Genomic DNA, 22,880 nt, shown 5'->3' with positions numbered 1-22,880 from the left:
GAAATATAAAGGGTCATGGCTGGCAAGTGAAGACTGAACCAGGCTGCATAACCTTTTCCTGGGAACACAACTTCCGAAGCGGCCGGCCCCACCCAGGAGGTGGGGGGGAGCCCACGCACCCTCGCCAGCGCTGCGGCCACTTCTCGTTGCTCTTGCTTCAGCAGCTCTCCTTCCAGGCGACTGGACTCCAGGGCTTCCCGAAGAGTGATCAGCTCACTGAGCGACTCGGACTGTTTGGCTTCCAGGCCCGCCAGTGTCTCCTGACTAAGGTGGGAAGGAGAGGGGGCTGGAGGGAATCGTAGGGAGTGGCCATACCCCAAAGGGGAACTGGAATATAATTGCTGTTATGGAAACCTTTGCTATGCCCAAAAAAGAATAACTGATAAAGATCTCCAGGACATACAAGTTGAAAAAAAGCAAGGTGCAGAACAGTGAATGTAGTGTACTACCTTTTCTGCAAGAAATGGGGAAAATAAGAATGATGCAGAATTTGCATAAAGCAGCACTGGAAAGAAAGACAACCAAGAACTTGATTTAAACGACTGCCTACAGAAGGAAGGGAAATGGGATGGGTGAATGAAAGAGAGGGGAGTAAGACTTTCTCTGTGTGTGTCTCTTTAAATAGTTTTGGCTTTTAAGTCACATAAATATTGATAAAAGTATTACCAATTCCAACAAATACATTTAAAAATACATAATTATTTTTGTGGATTGTTAGTTCTTCTCCTTGGTACAGGAAGACCCACTCCTTATACAAGTCATGATCCTTATAGCAACCCTTCGAGATTCCCGTTTGTGCCTACCAGGTGCAAGGAGGCAGGGCACGGGGGAGGAAGGTGCAGACCCTGTCGCCAGCTACTCAAAACCTACCATCTGCCAGGCTCTACGTTGGTGTTTTGCAAATACTTCAAAATACTTCTCTAATCTGCTGAACGACTAAGGTGACTATTACCATCCCCATTTTACAAATAAAGTCATCCGTCCAAGTGGCTGGGCCATAACTTAAACCAAGCTTTTGTCCAGCCTGAAAGGCCTTGCTTTTTACAGATTAGCTGGGTCCCTTTACTCTGAAATTCCCTTTCCTGACCAGCTCATTCCCCATCCCTTCTCAGGCTAAGTCCTACCTTGTAGCCAGCCCAGGCTGCTCTGAACATGCCATGAGCCTCCCTGCCTCCTTTTCATTGCCCATCTGTTCCTTCAGCCCATTCTCCCACTCTTTACAAATCAAAGTGTGTCCAGGCCCAGCCCAAAGGCTCCCCTCTCCTCCACAAAGCTTTCAATAATTAACTGTTACTCCTACACTCCCAAAGGACCTGGCCTGAAACTCTACTTAGCTCATACTTCATCTGGTCTCATGCCACTGTTAGTTCTTTGTCTTCCCTGTCAGACTGCAAACTGCTTGAGATTAGGGCCTGAGTCTCATTTACTTCTGTACCTCCCACAGTGCCTCATCCCTTAAGTCTGCTGGGCAAAGCCTGGATGAACTTTCAGCGTTCATTTTTCTGCAAAGGAAGGAGCGGTAAGCTAATCTGAACCTAATGCACACCAGGTTTCAACTTCTAAGTTCCATTTCTTCAACTCTCTGAGAGAGGGCAGTGGGCGGAGAAGGGTGTGGAACGGATGGGAGACTCCCATCAAGACCCAGTAAGGAGGGGACAGCTGCACTCACAGGCGCTCCCTCTCACGGACAGCCAGGTGCAGCACCTCCTGCTGCTCCTCCTTCTCGCCCTGAGCAGAGTCCCCCTGCAGCTGCAGCTCCATGTTCGTCCTTCGCAGGCGCCATGCCTCCTGCTCCAACACTTCCAGCTGCTGCTGCAACTCTTCCCTGGTCTTCTGCAGGAGCTCTCGCTCCCTGGAAGAAGGAAACCAAAGATGAGCAGAGACCCTGGAACCTAGAGTTCTTCCTAGAAACAGACATCACAGGATCAAAGGACAAAGACATCTGTTCCCTTCCCGCTAGACATCTCGCCTTCCCTCTAGAGCAGGGAATTTTTTTTATCATCACAAGAACCCAAAACCAAGTGAGCAGGAACAAAGCAGAACACAAGGCAAGGCAGCCCTGAGCAGCCCTGGGCTTCAGGGACAGCAGGGCCGGCCAACCAGCAACATGATGGGAGAGGGTCAACGACCAGGGGAGGACGAGCCTGGGGAGGAAGGGGGAATGAGCCATCCCCTGCTCACTTGCTGAGCGAGTCCACCTCTCCCTGGAGATCCACGGTCTGTCCTGCCAGAGTGTCCCGCTCCCCAGTGAGCTTCTGTAACCGCTGTCTCAAGGCCTTGCCCTCTTCCTCCCACTGATGGTGCTGCTGCTGCAAGAAGCTCACAGCTTCCTGACAGCCCGAAAGCTGCTGCCTCAGGTCCTGTGGAGGAAGAGTAACAGAGTGAGATGGTGAACAAGAGGGCAGGAAAGGAGGGATGTCAGAAGCTTGAACGCAGGGCTGGGCAAGGGGGTGGGGGCTGCTGCAACACCCCCTTGGTGAGGGTAAGCTAAGAAGGGATGCGACCAGTCGAGAAGACGGAAGATCAGAGGTTACTGGGCTTCTGTGGCTCCTAGAGTCTCAGAGTTCATCCTCTTCAAATGTACAGTGTTGGGGGGAAACCCTCAGAATCGGGGAACACCCACCCACACCCTCCCAGGGCTCCCGCTGCCAATCTGTGCATTCACCGGCACAGAGAGTGTGCCCGTCACCCACAAGTACAGCTGGGCAGACACAGAGGTTCTACTGGGTGCTCGGGGGGGTTCACAGAAACACCTCATGACTGGTCAACATAGCAAAAGGGGCCGTCCAGGCTAGGGGGGCGGTCCCTGGACACAAGTCACTTTCGATCCCACCCCTGTGCCTGAGGGAATGCTGGGGTTCTCACCTGCACCGCTTGGCGTTTCCGAGTCATCACTGAGCGCACCAGAGTGACAGCTTTGTCTGGGTCCCGGGAGTCAAACTGGGAGAAGTCACTGGAGCCCAACTCCAAGGTGCTCTCAGGCCCAGAGCCTTGGGACAGACTGTCCCCCTCTTCCACCATGACCTGAAACCCAACAGAGCGGGGTCACCATCCTCGTGGCCAAGGCCTGGAGTCTGTACAGGGGATGAACACTATACCGGGACAAACCCAATGTTTTCCTTCCTGGGTCCTCTCCCTGGGGAGTGGGAGGAGGGTATCGAAGGGCAAATAAAGGTGGTTCCTTCAACTCTTCACCTTGTCACCCAAACCTAGGACTAGCATCAAGGCCAGAATACTCTGATGTAATAACAAATGGAGAAGTGAAGAAGAGGCGTTTGAGGTAATGTAGCCCAGAATCCAGCCACTGGCCAGAGAATTACAGCTGGCAATAAGAAGGAGGGCCTGTTCCAGCAGGCAGTGCAAACACATGAATGCTTAGCCACCTAGTAGGTTCCAGGCTTCAGATACGCTCAGAGAAATCATCGCCACGAGACTCCAAGTCTGAACACCTCAGAGAATGGAAATCTGGGCACCACTGAGGGCGCCTGGAGGCCCGGGGAGGAGCGAGGTCCAACCTGGTGACCTTGAGCAGGGGACTTACCACTACCTGCGTTATATCCTTGATCATCTGCTGCAAAGACAGCTTCTCCTCTCGGGCGCTTCTGCTGAGCGATGCCTCGTGCTCCATTAACTCCGCGTGGTTTGTCTCCTGGACAGGGAACACAACAGAGCCGAGCACCCGGACACTCAACAGACGTGAGCTGTCACTGGGGGATGGCTGCTGCCTCTCAACAAAAATCTGACGTTTGAGACGTAAGGTGAAACCAGAGGAACCTCTAGCCCCAAAGCTAGCAATAGGCTGGAAGACTCAAGATTTCCTTTTCCCCCAAACCCCCACCCAGCTTATGGTGTTGGTGGAGGCCCAAAGACACAGACCTGCAGTGATGTTTTGTCAAACCCACACTTACAAAATTGAGGTTTTATGAATTGAGATCTGAATTTCTGGCTTCTCAAAAAGTTAACAAATGGGCCACAACAGCCCTCATTCCTACACGGCAACAATTTACTGAAGCTGGGCAACGGATGCCTCTTCCAGATGATACACATGCTCTTCAGGGCCCTGCAGTCCCTGCTACTCCTCCTTGCTTCCTTAATATGGAGACCCAGAGTCCGCTCTACTGAAAACTAAAAATGCCAGCACTGGAAAAACCAGAATGCTTCACTCATTTACCTCATTGGGCCCTGTGGACATTTGAAAATTTGCGAATTCCTGACAACCAGGAACTAAAAAGGCATGCACGTGTCCAGCCCCCAGCTGACCCCAGCTCGGAGGAGCAGACTCGGCATGTGCACATGGATGTGAGCTCAGGATCTGCCTAAAACCAGAGACCTGAACATTCTGAGAGACAGAAGGGCACGTGGGACCAAGCCGGAGGCTCGCACGCCCGGCCTGAGCGGATCCCTCGGATAACGGCCCTGGCAGATGTTAAGTCAACGACACAAACCTCACTCCTTCTGAAGACACACTGTTCAACGACCGGGCAGCTCTAGCGGTTGGCCAAGCCCTGCCACCCTGCCACTCCCAGTCGCTGACGTTGCTTGTGCCCATCTGGAAAACGTTCAACAAGCCAACTCTCTCCCCAGTGTCAGTCCTTCAGACACACGAAGGCAGCCATCGTGGCTTCCTCGAGTCCCCCCCTCCGGGCTGACCTCGCCATGCCCCTCAGTTGCGTCCTCTGTGACTAGGTTTGGATTTCTCCACACATCCCCTCGGTTTGCCGGTGTGCCCCTTAGTATGTGTCCCGCTCTCTCTGCTCGGGACATGCTACCTGCATTTACCATTGCAGTCTCCTTGGGAACACAGGAGGGATAGCAGACAGTTACTGTTTCTTGAATGAATAAATGAATGAGTTCAATTAATTTTCAGAGTCAGCCAAAATTTACTTTTTAGCTTCAGGGGATTTCATCGAGAAAGGTTTAACTGGTACCCTGCACCACCTGCCCGTGAAGGACAGGGTGTCTACAGGCCCCCGCCCAGCTCCTGTCCAGAACAGAGTGTCACGTACCAGGATCTCCATGGTCTCTCGCAGAGCCTTCACCATCTTTTCATAATCTTCATTTTGCTTCTGAGACTGGGACAGCAGAGTGGAGAGCTCGGTCACCCTGAAGAGAAGAGCACAGCGTTGTCACCTGGGTGGCCCACTAACGGGGACAGAGCCACTGTGCAGCACATGCCACCCCCAACACAGACACTCCCACGGCAGCGCCCCCAGAGTCCCGGGTGCCCCCAGCCCTTGCACTCCCTGAACACTGCAGGACACTACAGCTGTGAACCGGGGGGGGGAAGCCGAAAGCCACTCAGACACATGCAGGGGTTTACCACGTCTCAGGGCCGGAGCACGTGTCTGGGGGCCCGAGAGCTGGAGGGAAGCCCCGGCCCAGGCCCTTCCCGGCCCCGCCTGATCTTGGAGCCAAGCACCCTGAAGTCAATGAGAACACCAGAATTGCCACATGGGACAGTCCCAAGGTCCCTCCGGCCCAAGGTTTTCACACGGATAGGGAAAAAGGAGGGGTGACTAACTTGTGGGAGGTCATGGTCAACCTCCTTGATATTAATTTCCAAGACCAGGAAAATCACCGTATGATTATGGCTTTAACACTATGTCCTTCAGCTCAGCACCTGGTGTTACATGGGCAGCTAAGTAAATATTTCTTGAAATAATGTCACCCAGGAGTCTAAATTTTTTTCAAGGTCTTAATATAATTTATTCTGTAGCAACTCTAAGTGCCTTAACTCACTGCATGGTCATTCATTTAAATATTACATCATTCGACATTTACTGTCTACTACATGGCAGATGAAGTGCAAAGCACTAGAGACACAAAATTTACTCAGTCTCAGTCCTGCTTCCTGGTGCCTCCACAAGCAAGCAAAACAAACTGCAATTTAGGGACCCCACCAGCAGGTGGTGATACAACCCTGACCATGGAGCATAAGCTGAACTTTGCCCAGAGATTCAAACGGGCTCTTGGCTTCTGTCTTATCATCACTTTTTCAAAAATCTATTTTATTATAATCCGAAAAATAAAAACACCTAACCAAAAAATGAAACTAAATAACCAACAAGATACAATGAGATCAATGCTGTATCAAGCAGGTCAAAACACCACATCTGGGTGAAGTGATTTACCAGGCCACTGAGGTCAGAGAAGGCTTCACAGAAGGGGTGACACTTGAACTATCTCTTAAAGGATAAGGCAGAGAGAGAAGGGAGGGAGGCACTGCAGGCTAAGGTCGGCATGTACAATGGCAGCGCAGCATGGAAGAGCTCGGCTGGTGTGGGAACGGCAAATAGTCTGGTGCTGGTAGAGGACAGAGTCAGAGCTAGCTCTGTGAGTCAACAGGCAAGAAACTCAGCTGAAAGACACTCAGAGAGAGAGCAGAGGGCAGTGATGTGGCGGGCAGTGATGTGGCTGCCACTGTGGCACTGGGTTTCACACTAGACTCCTGGCACACCTCCTTCCCCTTGCATGGGAGGACTGCCCTTCCCACCTCCTCCACCTATCTCTGACACCCTGCAGGAGTCAAGTTCCCTCGGTGACCCCCTGCCAGGACTCCACCCATCTCACCGATCCTGAAGCTCAGCCTTCTCCATGTCACCTTGACTCCTCAGCTGCATCAGCTCCTGGCTCCTCTCATGGGCCTCCTTCTCCAGCTCCTGGGTCTTGGCTAGGAGCAGCAGCAGCTGGGCTGGCTCACTCCCATCCAGCCTCCCAGGTCCATCCGATTCCCGAGGCTGTGTTCCCACAGTCAAGCGCAGGCAACAGGTCAGTAGGGATCCTGAGAGCCTCACGTGTTCAGCCTTGAGCTCCGTCAGGTCTCTGAGTGCAGGCAAGGGAAGAGCAGACTCCAGTAGGAACCAGGCAGGGAAAGGAGTGTGGAGGTCGGGCCCCGGGAGAAGCAGGTCTGGGAGAAATCATCTGAATCCAGTAACACCATTCCTCCCCATCAACCCACCTACTCCCCCTCCCACAACCCCGCCCTCTGTCATGGATCCCCTTCAACAGCAGCCCACCCTCCTAGGTCCAGAATGGTAGAGGCAAACCTCCTCCCTTCTTAATGCCCCACTAACCTGTCCGTGGCTGACTTCATTTCCAGGAAGTGGCGTCGGAAGGTCACCACCTGCCGCCAGAGACCAAGAAGGCGACTGTGCTCCCCTTTCAGGTAGCCCTTGAAGAACTGTGTGTCCAGAAACCCCGGTCACACCAAAGGGCAGGGCTATCTTTTGCCAACACAGGAGTCTCGGATTCCTGCTGACTACTGGGGGGGGGGGGGGGGAAGGAGGAACTCACAGGAGATAGCTTGTAAGTGGGTGTCTATACTCAAGTTGTGCTGAAGAGCTTAATAAAGCTAAGCAGGGGGATTCAAGAGGTCCAAGGGCCTGGGGTTATGTGGCCTGGATTTTTGGCCTGCCTTCCTCTGAGCTACATTAGAAAAGGATACACAGTAGCTGCTCAACAAATGGGATCTATTACCACTATTACCAGACTTACAATAAGGATTAAATGACACGACATATGTAAATCACCTAGCATAATACCTAGCACAAAGAGCAAAGGCTCAGAAAACATTAGTACCCATTAGCTGAGATCTGAAAACTCCCTACAGTCCGCATCTGATCTTTCTTCCCTCTTCAATTCCAACAGCCGCCTCCTTAGCATCTACACTTGCAAACCTGCCGACGGGAGCCAGTAAGCTGCCAGATCCAAGGAAAACCTAAGCTAGTCACTTCCTCAGGAGCAGAGTTGCTTTGAGTGCCATGTCATCTGCCAGCAAAACCTCCACTAAGCAGGTGAGGGCAGAACTAAGCTGAAGGCCCAAGCAGGGCAGCTGCCAGTGTGAGTGGTAAGGGTGGTCAGAGACTTCGGGACGACAGCCCGGCTTCCACCCAAGTCCTAAAGTAAACCCCTCCCAACACTGACCAGGGAAGTGCGCAGAGGCCCCGCCCCCTGGCCCTCCTACCTCCTGCTCCATCCGCCACTGGCTCTCCTTCCTCATTAGCTCATCCCGGGCCCGGCTCCAATCTACTGTCAGTTTGTCCACATCTTCCCGAAGTGCTTTGTTTACCACATCGGCTTCTTCCATGTGCAGCCGAAGCTGGGTGTTCACCTCTGCTAGACTCTCACACCTGCGCTGGGGAGGCGTAGGAGCAAGTGCAAAATAAAGGTCTGGTCCAGCCCTGGACTTCCTGGAGTCAGATGACAACTCCTGGAATTTTCCAGTGCCAGGATTGGAGGGCTAAGGCCGAGAGCCCGTGGTTGCAATCCACGTTAGCCCTCGGGACAGAGGTTTCCCAACAGCCTTCTCCACCCACTGGCCAAGCACCCGGGCCAGGGAATCTGGGGTCCATCACCTCTGTTGCTCCTCCTCCAATCGGATTAGCAGCTGTTCCAGGTTTGGCTCCTCCACGTTTTCCCACCTCTGGGGGATTGGTCCCTTAGCCAGACAGAAACGAGCCATGTTTACCTCCAAAGGGAATGTCACTCAGACCAATTCCCTGATGCCCCCTTCTACAGATGCTGCTTTTTAAAAAGTGTTTCTCCCCTTTGCTAACATTGTGCTTCTTTTCTCAATCACTGGGTCCTGAAAGTAAGTCCACTGCGTCCCTCTCTCCAAAAGTGAACCTGTGACTTCTTCTGAAAGGCGGCATTTGGCAGTGAAAAGAACTTTCAACCTAAAAAGCATGAGCTATATCTTAAACTGATGGCCTTGACTTCTACCACCCTAATATTTGGACCTTGGGAAGTTACTTTGAATCACAAAATCTTCAGCTAAAAAATGAAGGTGATATCATTCCCCTCTGAAAGCTGCAGATTAAGTGACCATAATTATATGACAAGGCCTAATGGTGCCTGGCCTACAGAGACCAGTACTCAGTTAAGTTTCGGTTCTTTCCTTCCTCTGAGAGGACTTTTCAGCGGGGGAATGTGAGACGGTGCTGAGAGGGAGCTGGAACAAAGGCCAATGAGCCTTTCAAAGCCAGTTCTACCCAGCCAACGGCACACACACACAGCCTTGTGGCACAAACATGTTTTTCAGGCCCACAAGGACACATCACTGTACGACAGATAAACACTGACACCTTCTGGAGGAAAAACACATTTCTTCCCTCTGATTCCACAACCCTGCCAATCTGATTAAGTCTCCTGAAGCTGCATTTTGTCCTTAGAGGACCAAGGGTTAGAAACCGACAGGCTAGGACTAGCTAGGTCCACCGAGGGCATCTGTGTGATAAAGCTCTTTGGGGCTGAAGAAAGAGAGGCTCCTAGCAAACACCGCGTTATCACACCCAGCCTGCCCCTCTCAGCAGGCGAAGCCTAACAAGTGTATTCACTGAGACCTCAGGGCTGGGGGGGGGGCACAGAACAGCCTCACTCACCCCAGTGGCTTCCAGCCGCTTCTCCAGCTCTTGGCACCAGCCCCGGTACTGCAGCACCTGAAGCAAAGAGGGGGATGTGAGCAGCAGGCACAGCTGGTACAAACTGCCTGAACCAAAGGCCCTGAGAATCCCAGGCAAACCTGCTGTGAACAGGCAACTAGGTGGTGATATTGAGGTAAGGCCAGACGTTGTATAGCTTCTAAGTGGGCAGCAAAATAACACTTTCTCTACATCTCTTGTATGATGGGCAAGATCACAGGCTTTGGAACCAGAAACCCCATGGTGGGTCCTAGCTCCAGACTAGGGGAGCAAACCTAGGCAAATAGTTAACCCTTGTGAACACCATCTTTAAAAGGGAGATAATATATATCTCATGGAGTTTGGGGAGCCTTAACAGAGAGGCTGTCTGGGGCATTCCCACCACATGGTTCTGCCTGCTGTAACCCTTACCCCAGCCCACCTCAGCACCCAGCTCTAAGAGGTGTGCTCCTCTCCACCCCTCTCTGAAAGGGCAGCTGCCTCACCTTGGCCTGCAGCTTCCTCACAAGGACTGCTTGCCTCTGCTGGGCCTCCTGGGAGCTCTTCAGCTTCCGCCAGGAGGCTGCCTGGTTCTCCGCCATCTGCTGCTGCAGCGCCAGCACCTGCTCCTCCAGCACCAGCTGCAGTGACTGGGGCTTCATACTGTTCAACCCAGGGCCTCCTGTCTCCATGGAGGCACCAGGGAGGTGCCCACAGGCCCCTAGGCAGCCAGAGGCTGTTCGCTCCCAGTAGGGTCTCTAAGCATTGCTGTGCCACTTCAACTTCCTCCTGAGCTGGGGACCAAAGCACACAGTGGGGTTAAAAGGACTGTCTCTGCGAGACTCAAATTCATTCAGCAAATACTCATTAAGTCTGACAAAGCTGAGCTGGACGAAGTAAATAGGTTCCTCCACTACAGGACCTCTGAGACTTTAAAATGCTAAGATGCACCTCTGTCTGTAAGGGGGACTTTGATGAGCATCATCTCCTACATTTATTTGACCATGAAACAAGTTCACAGGGCTAGTGTTTCCTGGCATGCCTTTTAGAACTCTGCAGTAGGCCAAAAGGATGAGGAAGCTGAGGTTTAGAACAATTAAGCAATTTGTCCTAGTTCATACAGTTGGCATTTGGTTGATTAGGGATTTGAACGCCAGTAATCTGACTCTCTGACAAAGAAATGCAGGTAGCAGGCATGTCAGGCTGGGGATCCAACAGAGAGAAGGAAGAAGGACCCAGCTTCAGCAAGATGGCAAACGTTCCACCCCCACCAGGAGCTGGGCCAAAACAGGGCAGGGGGCCGCCTGCAGGCTGGGAAGGCCGACCTGACCGGAGCTTTAGGTACATCCAGGAGAGGGGAGGCACGGTGCTTGAGAAGAGTTCTAGGTGTGAGTCCAAATCCTGCCTCTAATGGGCTCTGCGACCTTGGGCATGCCACTCCCTACCAGTCTTCTTGCCTGGAAATGAGGGATCCCAGCTACATGGCCTCTGAGTTGCTTAGGCCGGTAAAGCACATCCAGTACCCTGGCGGGAGGGAGAGAAGCTAGAGTTCTCGGAGACTCCCACCAGCAGGGTTGAGAGATATCTGTATTTCCAACCACCTAGCAAGAAAACGGCCCCAAGAGCCTTTAATTAATCCGCTGTTAACCTCCTACACCCCGGCTGGAATGTTACTTCCCATCATGTCCCAGACACACACACACACACACACGGTATTCTATCATATAGATATTATAGAATAAAAATATTTTATATAGCACATGTAGAGAGAAAATATAATACCTATATCACATTTTGTCATTATTTGTCCATCTCCTCTACTGATCTGTGAGTGCCCCAAAGGCAAGAGCTGATTCATTTCAGTCATTAGCAGGTTCTCAACAATGCCTAATGAAGACATGCGGGTGGGCCTCACTCCTGGCAGATCGAAACCCTTGGCCAGAGGTTACACATGTGGCCTGATGGCTCTTTTCACCCTCTGTGTGGCCCATAGAGGGAATTTTTAAGAATGCAAATCAGGGGCCGACATTTACCATTGGGAAAATCCATATAAGAATTCACATTTCTGAAAAGTCAGAATAGTTAGTGCCCCTTGACCCACAGTCCTAGGAGGCCACAACCGCCTGCAGGTGAAATGTCTGTCCCCTTTAGTTCACCAGGCTCCGCCCCCTCCCCAGCCTACTCCCTCCCTCCCTCACACTGACAGCACATTTTAGTTGTCCTTTATCACTGCACTTGTGTCTGTGTTCTTCTTATAACGGAGAAGAACTCAGTTTAGTAGTTTACATTGCCTCCCAGGCAAGTGCGGAGCTTGTACCAGGCAGCAAGGAAAGTGCATCAAGTAGGAAGTGCTGAGCGGCACCCAGGAAGGCTTCGTGGCACCCAGACCCCAGGCTGCCTCTTCCTCGCCTACAAACCAGGCTGATACCTTAGCCTTCCCGTTCTACAAACATCTTCCTTTCCTGCCCTTCCTTTCCACCCGGGCCATGTCAACCAGCTCCCACGGCTCTAGAACGCTGGCTCGATCTCTGTGCTTGTTGGAGTCACAAACTGCTGGGAAACAGCTCTCCCTGCCAACACATACCAACAACAAGAGTAGCACAAGTTGCTCTAAGGGACCTGAGGAGCCTTTTTTTTTCTAATACCGTGAGGACCGGGCTAGGCTGGTGTACACAGTGGGAGTCTCAGAGGCCCCAAAGCCTCCCGTACCCTCTTTTGAATCCCCACCCCTCAAATATGAGGTTGAACCTAATGAAAGTGCCAATATGTGCCCGTTTTTAAAACCAGTAAGAACGACAATTTCATGTAGCTCCACCTAATATCTGTACAAGCAGCCATGCCAGTTCCCAGAATCCTCTTATTAAATCCTCTTTTAGGATAAGACTGCTATTAACAGGTACATGTTATTTGAGATGATGGCAATACTTCAGTAAAGAAATGGTTATATGATCATTTTATCTTAGCTGATAATTAAATACTCTACAAGTATTTAAATTAAAAAAAAAAACCTTAAAAATTTAGCCTGCCCTGGCCGGGGTGCTCAGTTGGTTAGAGCACTGTCCTGATATGCTGAGGTTGCAGGTTTGATCCCCAGTCAGGGCACAGACAAGAGTTAACCAATGAATGCATAAATGGAATAACAAATCAGTGTTTCTCTCTCTCTCAAAGCAATAAATAAAGAAATTTATAAATTTTGTCCAACCTTCTAATTTTACAAGAAGCCTCAAGTCTACAGAGATGAAGCAACTTGTTTTGTTCCCATTTTATTTATATGTCCCATTGACCTCAAAAAATGAACTGAAGTTGCAGCAAATGTACCACAGTACTGTAAGATGCTACTCATAGGCAAAACTGGGTGCGGGGCATCGGGGGACTCTCCATACTATGAAATGTTTCTGTAAATCTAAAATTGTTCTAAAAAATGAAGTTTATTTTTAAAAATGATTTGCAGTGTTTTATGATTCAAACACACAAACAAACAAAAAATCCCCATAAAACTGAAATTCCCTACAGCAAGAATAAAAAGGAGGGAACAGAGAAAAATTACATCAGGCATCTTTCTGAAATTGAGATTTAGCTTGGTCTTCCTCAAGATGCAGTTCAGCACCCTTTTACAAACAGGCTGCTGGAGCAGCCAGACAATAAACTAGCACACCTCCAGGAAAGGTAGGTTTCGGTGTCTCTTGGAAAAGGGAAAGGTCAGTAGTTGGCAAATGGTAACAGGCTGGATTGCATTCAAGTGGGATAATGGGTGTCACTGTGCTCTGTAAACTGTAAACCACTGAATAGACATTGCCATTACTGTAGGGAAAGGAAAAAGAATCGCTTCTTTCATACATTAATGTATCCCATAAACACTCTCATGAATTTCAGGTCACTATCAGGCAGTCTGTCCACCAGCCATACTGAAATGAACAAGACCAACTTCCTACTTTTGCCAGGAACCAGGCTGAGAAAGGGCAGTCATCTCTGAACCCAGGGTGGACAGTGATAAAGAGTGACATGAATTATGTATTTAGTCTCCCCTCACTCAAAATACCCCAAAAGAAATATTTAAATAAAGTTTAAAATACAAGCAATACCACCTAAACTTGGAGTAGGGGTGCAAATTCTGCCAGGACTAAAATGTGGACTGCTATTAGCTATTGTTAAATAGAATTTGTCACTTAAAGCGAAAAAAGGAACACTTGAGGGTATAAATGTTTTATTTCCTGGGCAAAGAAAGCATACGTATTTGTTTGCAGAGACAATTTGTTTCTTACTGCAGAAAAAATATGAACATGCAGCTCCTTATATAAACCTCTTTATGTGGGGCCGCTGTCTCTCATCTCCTCCCACGTCTCTGGTTTCTCCCCTCATTCTCTTTTGCTGGTTCTCCTCATCTCCCCAACATCTAGAAGCTGGAGGCCCCAGAGCTCAGGCTTCAGACCTCTTCTCCATCTACCTTTATTTCCTAGGCAATCTCAATCAGTTTCAGGACTTCAAATACCACCTAGCCCTGGCTGGTGTGGCTCAGTTGGTTGGAGTGTCACTGGGTGACAGAAAGTTTGTGGGTTTAATTCCCCGTCAGGGCACATACCTAGGTTGCAGGTCTGATCCCCGGTCCAGGCACCTATGATCCCCGGTCTGAGAGCGTTTGGGAGGCAACCAATTGAGGTTTCTCTCTCACATCAATGTTCCTCTCTCTCCCTTCCTTTTCCCCGTTCTCTCTAAAAGCAATGAAAAAAATGTCCTCCGGTAAGGATTTAGGGAAAAAAAAAAAAGCACCTATACACCCATGATTCCCAGTGTTATATCTCCAGCCCACATTTCCCTCTGGAAGGTACCATTCCTGTAGTAAATCCAAACATCTATTTAACTTCTCTGCATAGACGTCTAACAGGCATGCCAATGTTAACTCGTCCAGCCCTGGCCAGTGTGGCTCAGTGGGTTGGGCATCGCCCTACAAACCAAAAGGTCTCTAGTTCTATTCCCCATCAGGGCACATGCCCAGGTTGTGAGCCAGGTCCCTTGTTGGGGGCATGCAAGAGGCAATCGGTCAATGTTTCTCTCCCTCTCATTCTCCCTCCCTTCCCCTCTCTCTAAAAATAAATAAATAGAACCTAAAAAAAAGTTAACTTGTCCAAAAGTGAACTCCTGCTCACCCAATCTTCCTGGTTTCAGTAGACGGCAATTCCATCCTTCTGGTTGCTAAAGCCAAAAGCCTTCCAGTCATACTTCCTCCACTTTCCCACACGCTACAACCAATCCATCAGTAAATCCTGTTGACTCTTCCAGGTCCTATCACTTTTGACCTCTCAACACCACCAACATGAGCCAAGCCACTCTCTCTCTCGCCTGCTGTGGTGGCTTGAAGGTGTGCCCATAAATTCTTTGATACTTCTCCCTTCAAGAGGTAGAGCCTAATATTCTTCCCTTAAGAGTGAGCTGGAATACCCTGGCTGGTGTAGCTCAGTGGACTGAGCGCAGGCTGAGAACCAAAGTGCCGCAGGTTCGATTCCCAGTCAGGGTACATGCCTGGTTGCAGGCCATGACCCCCAGCAACTGCATATTGATGTTTCTCTCTATCTCCCTCCTTTCCCTCTCTGAAAATAAATAAATAAAATCTTTTAAAAAACATGTAAGAATAAATGTACAATTAAAAAAAGAGAGAGAGAACTGGAATAAAGTTAATGAAGTTGAATCAAGTTGAAATGACTTTCCGGACAAGACCATAAAAGGCACTACAGTTCTCCCCCCACCCTCTCATACTCTCTGCTGTGTCCCGAGGACACTCAGCCAGCCAGCCCTGTGAAGAGGCTCAGTGACAGGGAACTGTCTTGGCAGTAGATCAGCCATCAGTTTGACTGCAGTCTCCTGGGAGATCCTGAGCTGGAAACATCCAGCTAAACTGCTCCTGGACTTCCAAGCCACAACTATATGAGATAATAAATGATTGTTGTTTCAAGCTACTAAATTTTGGGGTGGTTACTTGCACACACACACACACACACACAAAATAGATAATACATCTGGATTACTGCAAAAGCTCCCTAGATGGGAGTGATGTTTCCAACTTTGTTTCCAACATTTGTTTTTTCTCAACAGAGTAGTCAAAGTGATCCTTTTAAAACAGTGACAGATTATGCAGCTCAGAACCCTCCAACACTACTCAGAGTATAAACCATGATCATTAAAACCGCCAACAGGGTCCTAATTATTTGATCCCTGCCTCCAGCTGTTTTAATTCCCATTCTTACTGCTCCAACCATGCAGCCCTCTTTGCTGTACACGCTTGGAACACACCAAGCTGAACACTCATCTCAGGGCCTCTTCCTCTGGTTACCTTCACGATTCAGGTGTGAGGTCTCTGTTCAAGTGTCCTTAACCATCCAAAATAAAATACCACCACCCTTCACGCACCCTTTACACAAATTTCTTTGTAATTTACCATGCCTTATCTGTCCCTACCCACTTATTATGTGTAATATACCTATCAGAATGTAAATTTCCCAAGTGCAGGAACACTGTTTTTATTGACTGCTGTATTCCCAGATCCTAAAACAGTGCTTGAACGAATGTAAGGACAGTAGGTAACACAGTCCATGTCATCAATGGTCTTGCAAAATGCTGACTGTTCTATAACCTTCTAAAGTGTAAAAAACAGATCATGTAGTTTGTACAGCACTTTAGTCTCTCAAAACAATTACTCTAATCTTCATTTAAAAAAATACCCTTTGAGATAAGATTATTGTTCTTATTTTACAGAGAAGAAAAATGAGGTTCAAAAAGTGGAAAGGATATTAACTGGTCAGTGGCAAAAATGAAACCCCAATCTGCTTCCAAACTCTGAGCCCTCTCCATTACTTCAGTTGCCTCCTAAATCATGAAACACGCAATCACAGCTCTGTAAGGCACACTTCCTAAAGGGTCTGCAATGATGAGCCTGCAGATCTGATAGAAAAGGAGCAACGAAAGGTAGAGTGTGACTAAGGAAAAGTAGCAAGTTCCAGCCTTGGTTTTGTCATGAACTCTACATATTTAGGAACGTCCATTCTCCTTTCTAAGCCTTCTCAATAAAATGTGCATAACTGGCCTCCATAACTGGAGGGACTAAAGGAGACCAATTCAACAGAAGTTTATCACACCAAAGGCCCTCTAATGAAATTATCACATGCTCCTGGGACAAACAACCTTGAATTCATTTCCCAGCTCCACTCACTTAGTTGTAAGACTCTAGGCAAATTGATCGGAGTGCCGCAACTTTCTAGCGAAGTGGGGAAAAAAAAGTGAAGATAAAGAATCCATATGGAAATGGGCTTTTAACATGTAATGCATTAAGTAGCACCTGATATTCTATGGTTATTCAGTAAATATTTGTTATTATCATTATCACGTGCTAGACTCTGGGAAATAGAAATAAAAAGGGCAAATCATAACGCCCCAACAAGTGCATGGACGTAAAATAAGGCAGAAGTAACTGCAAAAACAAAACAAAACAAAAACAAAAACAAAAACGAAAACAAGCACCGAGATTAACTGCGCCCGTAGCAAGGTTGGGAAAGGTTTCCGAGGAAATGATAGGTGATATAGAAGAATAGAGTTCCAGAGTGTGGAGGCGAGTGGGCCGGAGCTTTCAGACAGATCACGTGCAAAGTCCCAAGGGCAGAGGGAGCCACAAAATTCTGGGAGCCGGGAGCTAGATGGGCTGGAGAGCGCAACGCCTTATCCTGACAACCCTGGGTTGTTGGGAAAGACGCTCGGGAAAATCCCTTTCTGCGCGGACCGGAGCCCAGAGTGATGGCGAAAGCAGACGCGGAGGCAAGGAGCCGGGAGCCCTAGGACAGGTCCCAACCTCTCTGTGGGCCCCGTGGTCCTCCCTGCGAACCGGAGGCCGCAGCCCGAAAGTGATCCCCTAAAGCGCCTTAGCCCGGCGGGTCTGTGGGCCTCGGACCGTTAATCTGGGCACCACCCACCCGCCTTTGAGGCCCCTCCTCACCACACTCGGCTCCGCGGATTCCCAGACTGTTCCTCCGCGCGGCAGCGGCTGAAGCCGCAGCTAAGGCCTAACTAGGGGCTAGGGCCCACCACCCGGCTCGGTCCCGGACCCCGCCCCCCTAAACTCCCGCCCTTTCGGAGGGTCCCGCCCCTCTGACTCGTACGCCTATGGGAGGACCGCACCGCCTTAGGCTCCTTCTTCCATGTTGAGTACTGGCAGCCGGGTTACTGGAGTGTCATATAGGAAAGGCAGGGCTAAATTTTAAAAAGTAAGATTTCCTAGGTATAAATGGCGACGGTCAGGGTTGCTGGATTCGAGCAAGGGGGGTTTTGGTAAAAGAAAAACTTGCCTTTAATTATCCCTTTTATGGCTTCGACTTTACACACTGCGCGTGTGTAGTCACCCGGTTCTAGATGCGCCTGCGCACTGCTCCACCCACATACCAGCGTGCAATTAACAACTGCATGAAGAATAACAGAACCCGTTCCAGGATCGCGGTAGTACCTGCAGGGCAACCAGTTGTAGAGTTTTGTCACTTTCAGACCTCCAAGCTGCCTGAGGCAACACAACACTCACAGCTAGTTAGTGTCGTTTGAATACACAGCATTGTTTTCGCCCAGGTCTTTGCACAAGGTGCTCTCTTTGCTTGAAAGTCCTACCTCCGTCCGGAAAACTGCACTTTGTATAGTCTGCGTGAACCTGACTTTCTCTGGGGGATTCTTTCTTTTATGATCCTAACGTTATTCCCATAGCGTTTTGTGCATAACTTAGCAATGCACGTTCTTACGAGTTGTAAATTACATTTACCTTCTACTCAGAGGTTATAAGTTTTTAGTCGGGATTTAGAAAAAAACTATACCCCCCCCCCAAAAAAAAAAAAACAACCCTGGAGAACTTAAATATTTTATTTATTTATTTTTAGAGAGAGGGGAAGGGAGGGAGAGAGGGAGAGAAACATCAATGTGCAAGAGATACATCAATCAGTTGCTTCTTGCAGGCCCCCTACTGGGGACTTGACCCACAACCCTGGCATGTGCCTTGACTGGGAACCCAATGAGCGACCTTTCAGTTCACAGGTTGGTACTCAGTCCACTGAGCCACACCAGCCAGGGCAGCTTCTTAAAATGCACACTCAAATTCCACCCTTAGAGAGTCAGTAAACCAGGGGTGGAGCCCAGGAATCTGCATTTGAGCAAATATCCTAGCATGCAGCGGGAACACATTTTGAGTAGCCCCTATATAAGATCAGTCCATTTCTAGCACCCAGATAAGACCTGCTACAAAACAGGTGCTCAGCAAGTGCTAAGTGAGTAAACGGATGGATGAATGGATAGCAGGAGTAAAATGGGCAATTCATAGCCCAAGAGAACACTGTTAAGAGTTGTATTATATCTTTTCTTCTGTAAGAACAAAAAACAAGTTCTTAATACTTACTTTGAGAAAAACATAAAGTAAATGGGGGCTAAAGGGAGGAAGAGAGGACACTGATTCTGAAAGGCAAACAATTTAGAGAGGGAAGAAGAAACATCCCAGACACTGGACAGATAAAAAGATGCTGAGAATCCATCCCAGGAAAATACTCATGCAACAGGTACTGTGTAATATTCACTACAACAATATATGGAATGGAGAGAAATGCAAACAACCTGAACATTGCTGACCGCAATCTCTTTTCTGCCTCAGGACCTTTGCACATACTTTGCCTTCTACTTAGACCACTTTTCCCCGCGGCAGCTCTTGGCTTAGCTGATACCTCCCCTTCCTCTTTAGGTGTCATCTTAAATGATACTTCCTCAGCTAGGTCTCCCCGATCATGCTGTCTAAAGCAATACGCTATCATTTTCTACCACAGTTCTCTGTTTCTCTCACAGTACTTTCCACTTTCTATTTTTATTTATTTACTTACCAATTATCTTTCTCCCCCTGTAAAATTTAACCTTCATGAGGATAGGAGACTATGTCTGACTTATTCCATTGAATGAATGAATCAAGTCAGCCTCAGTGTTACAAAGGTTAATGATATAAAATCCATCAGCAAACTACACTATAAATTGTAAGACCATTAGAAGTAAACAGAGGTTTGAGACTACCAAACACACCAATAAAGGGTAAATGGAGTAGTAAGAGATTAAAACCAAACAGTAATCTTTGATCTTTGTAAAGGTGGATTCATTCATTTATTCATTCCCTTATTCATGTATTCATTCCCTTATTCATGTATTCATTCCCTTATTCATTTATTCATTCACCCAGAAAACATTTGCTGAAAATCTATTATGTACTAGTATTGGATAATAATATAATGTATTAACAGCAAGTTAAAAATTATATTAAAACGTAATAAAGTAGCACAACTGGGTATTTTGTCTGGGCCAGAGGAGAAAGTGAAGTTAGCTGATGTTTGAAAGTGCAGAAAATTCCCCTGAAAAGTTCTCTAGGCTCTGAGAGTACATCAGCCTTCAAATGTCGTACAAAGTACCAGGATACATTTGGAACAAACAAACAGGTGTTCATACACATCACTCACATTGTTTGGGGCCCAAGAGACCTATGGGAAAAGATTTAATACAGGCACAATTAGAGCCTGGCCATGTTCAAACCTGCCTGATGAGCCAGAATGAGGAAAAGACCTCAAAGGAGACTGGATTGGAGGGAGAAATAACAGATCAGGGTGAACTGGGCTTTTTCCTTTATGTCCTAAATCCCATTTCTGGGCACAAGCTTCATATCTCTCCCAAGGCTGTCATAGGGGTCCCGCTCCCCAGCCCAGCTCGTCTTTTATGGCTATTTCCTCTGTCCCGTGTAAAGAGGCCGCTCGAACTGACTGATTTTCTTTCTTTTAAAATTATATTTGTGGAATTTCAAAGTGAGATGCTAAAATATCATATATTTTTTAACAGCCTAAAAAATCTGTTTTAAAGTTCTTAAATCCCTATCTGTATGGTCAAGAGAGTGGAGGATAGAAGCTTTATGTGGAGATATTTCTGGCTGTGAGTCCTCACCCTTCTCGGGGAAGACGGAGTGATTGGGGGAAGGAACTTGACCATTGTGAGAGGTGCCAAATAGGTCCCCATGGCAGCCGGGGAGCACAGTGACTAGATCTACCTCCCGTCCGGGAAATCTAGCAACAAGAGACAAACATGCCAGTTGCTTTGATGGCAGAACCCAGGAGATTGCTGCTATGTTGAGGTTGGCCTGCTCTCCCAGAGTTTGTCAGGGAATGTTTTCTGTAGGCCAGATGTGGACTAAGGGAAAGAGAGCCTGCATAGGCGCACCCGGGGTCCTCTTCAGTAGGACCTCCTAGTGGGGTAAAGGGACCGCAGAAGTAAGAAGAAAAGTGACCGTTGGTAATAGAGATGTCAACATTAAGGAAAAGGAGCTCAGCACAACTCTAAAAGCACCCCACGATGCTCTGATGATGCGCAGGAACAGCTATACACATCTTCCAGACCCAGAAAGCACAAAGCCAACTACAATCCTAGTTCAAGGAAGACTTCCCACTCCTCCCCCCACATTCCTCTCCATGTCAACACCCTGAGGGACTATAGGGAACCTCAGATGACAGAGGGGGAAAATTAAGGGGAAAACCCCTAGCTGTTCTCCACTTTCTTAATGTAAGCTAACTGTCTGAGGCAAAGCCAGGGACGCCAAATGATACAGTCTCTTGTAGTAGATTGTGGACAACTTGCTGCTGTCCACATGAGTCCATTCATTTATCATTAAACAGGTATTGATTGAACACCTACCATGTGCCAAGTGTTGAGTTAGACACTGGGAGAGATGCAAAGAACAATAACACATGGACCCTGCCTAGTGCCTTGGTTCATAGATTCACATGGGAGGCAGATGAGTAAACAAGTACTTCACACATATGTAGTGCAGTAAATTCTAACAAGAGGGAGTGTCTGGCTTCATAGAGGCTGAAGGATAGATCTGCTGAGCAGAAAAACCCAGAAGCGGAATGTTCAGAGTGTGCAGGTATATGGCGTGCTAGAGCATGGGATGTTTGGGGACTGCCAGGAATTTTTCTCTGGGCACTCTTCTTCTTTTCTTAAACTAATGTTTTATTTTTCCATTACAGTTGAAGCATAATATTATATTAGTTTCAGGTATACAACCCAATGATTAGACATTTGTATAACTTACGAAGTGATCACCCTGATAAAACGAGTGCTCATCTGACACCATACATAGTTATTACTGCATTCCCCGTGCTGTACTTTACACCCCCATGATTATCCTGTAACTACCACTTTGTACTTCTTAACCCCTTCACCTTTTTCACTCATCCCCCCAATTCCCCTCCCATTTGGAAACCTTCAAAATGTTCTTTGTATCTTTGAGTCTGTTTCTATTATGCTTGTTCATTTTGTTCTTTAGATTCCACATATAAGTGAAATCATGTGGTGTTTGTCTTCAGGTCCCTGCATGTTGTTGCAGATGGCAAGATTTCATTCTTTTTTATGGTCGAGTCATGTTCCATGGTGTTAATGTACCACTTCTTTATCCATTCATCTATTGATGGACTTAGGTTGCTGCCATATCATGGCTACCGTAAATAATACAGCAATAATTAATACAGTGATATAGGTGCATGCCTTTTTAAAAAATATTTTTTAAATTTATTTTTAGAGAGGGATAGGGAGGGAGAAAGAGAAGGAAATATTGATGTGTGATTGCCTCTCGCTCACCCCCTGCTGGAGAACCTGGCCCGCAACCCAGACATGTACCCTGACGGGGAATTGAACTGATGACTCTTTGGTTCTCAGGCTGGCACTAAGTCCATTAAAGCCACACCAGCCAGGGTGCATCTGTCTTTTTAATTTAGTGTTTTGTGTTTCTTCAGATAAATATGCAGAAGTGGAATTTCTGGGTCTGTCTTTGTATGTTATAGCCTTTGTTTTAAAGTTTATTTTTTTCCAGTGTAAGTATTGTTACCCCAGATTTTTTTGTTTCCATTTTAATGAAATATCAATTTCCCTCCCTTTACTTTCAGTCTGTGTGTGTCTTTTGATCTGAAGTGAGTCTCTGGTAGACAACATGTGTAAGGGTCTTGTTTTCTTATCCATTCAGCCACCCTAGGTCTTTTGATTGGAGCATTTAATTCATTTGCATTTAAAGTTGTTGATAGATATGTATTTATTGCCATTTTACTTTATATCTTTTTTATCTTGTTTTCTTCTTCTTAAAGAAGACCCTTTAACATTTCTTGTAATACTGGTTTGGTGGTGGTGAACTCCTCCGGGGTGAACTCCAGCTCACCCAGACTTGACATTGCTTGAAGCAGGTGGCATCTGCACACCATTCAGGGGGGTAAAGGATGCTCAATGACAGCTCCAGGACCAGGTTCTCTCCTCCCTCAAAAATTAACCTGAGACTGTCTGCCTTCTCATATGATATAGCAATTGAACTCTAAGATTCTGAACAGAAACCAGCTGGAAGAACATGGCAGAAAGAACATTAAGCTGGGAGCTGGACCCACGCACCTGGGTTTGGATTCCTGG

At 47.8% G+C, this 22,880-nt stretch overlaps 1 protein-coding gene across 6 annotated transcripts in view; it reads right to left on the bottom strand.

Annotated features, from left to right (window-relative positions):
• CEP250 (centrosomal protein 250) overlaps window positions 1-17,504 on the bottom strand; it is a 42,302-nt gene extending 24,798 nt beyond the window's left edge. For 4 of the 6 annotated variants that reach the window (XM_028523688.2, XM_036009753.1, XM_036009754.1 and 1 more), the window contains exons 1-13: window positions 17,377-17,504; window positions 9,905-10,192; window positions 9,381-9,437; window positions 8,355-8,437; window positions 7,964-8,129; window positions 7,074-7,180; window positions 6,571-6,822; window positions 5,007-5,103; window positions 3,548-3,649; window positions 2,866-3,024; window positions 2,182-2,360; window positions 1,670-1,852; window positions 120-264 (exon numbers count right to left, since the gene is read on the bottom strand). In XM_028523688.2, coding sequence (XP_028379489.1) covers window positions 120-264; window positions 1,670-1,852; window positions 2,182-2,360; window positions 2,866-3,024; window positions 3,548-3,649; window positions 5,007-5,103; window positions 6,571-6,822; window positions 7,074-7,180; window positions 7,964-8,129; window positions 8,355-8,437; window positions 9,381-9,437; window positions 9,905-10,090 — 1,716 coding nt within the window. In that variant the 5' untranslated portion in view covers window positions 10,091-10,192; window positions 17,377-17,504. Of the gene's footprint in view, window positions 1-119; window positions 265-1,669; window positions 1,853-2,181; window positions 2,361-2,865; window positions 3,025-3,547; window positions 3,650-5,006; window positions 5,104-6,570; window positions 6,823-7,073; window positions 7,181-7,963; window positions 8,135-8,354; window positions 8,438-9,380; window positions 9,438-9,904; window positions 10,193-13,977; window positions 14,098-17,376 lie in introns of those variants that run through there. The other 2 variants (XM_036009752.1, XM_036009756.1) reach the window with 2 other exon arrangements.
• Window positions 17,505-22,880: the final 5,376 nt, after the last annotated feature.

This window comes from Phyllostomus discolor, chromosome 9, assembly GCF_004126475.2.
Source record: "Phyllostomus discolor isolate MPI-MPIP mPhyDis1 chromosome 9, mPhyDis1.pri.v3, whole genome shotgun sequence".
In the NCBI taxonomy this organism is placed as follows: domain Eukaryota; kingdom Metazoa; phylum Chordata; class Mammalia; order Chiroptera; family Phyllostomidae; genus Phyllostomus; species Phyllostomus discolor.
This window is presented reverse-complemented; position numbering and strand designations above follow the sequence as displayed.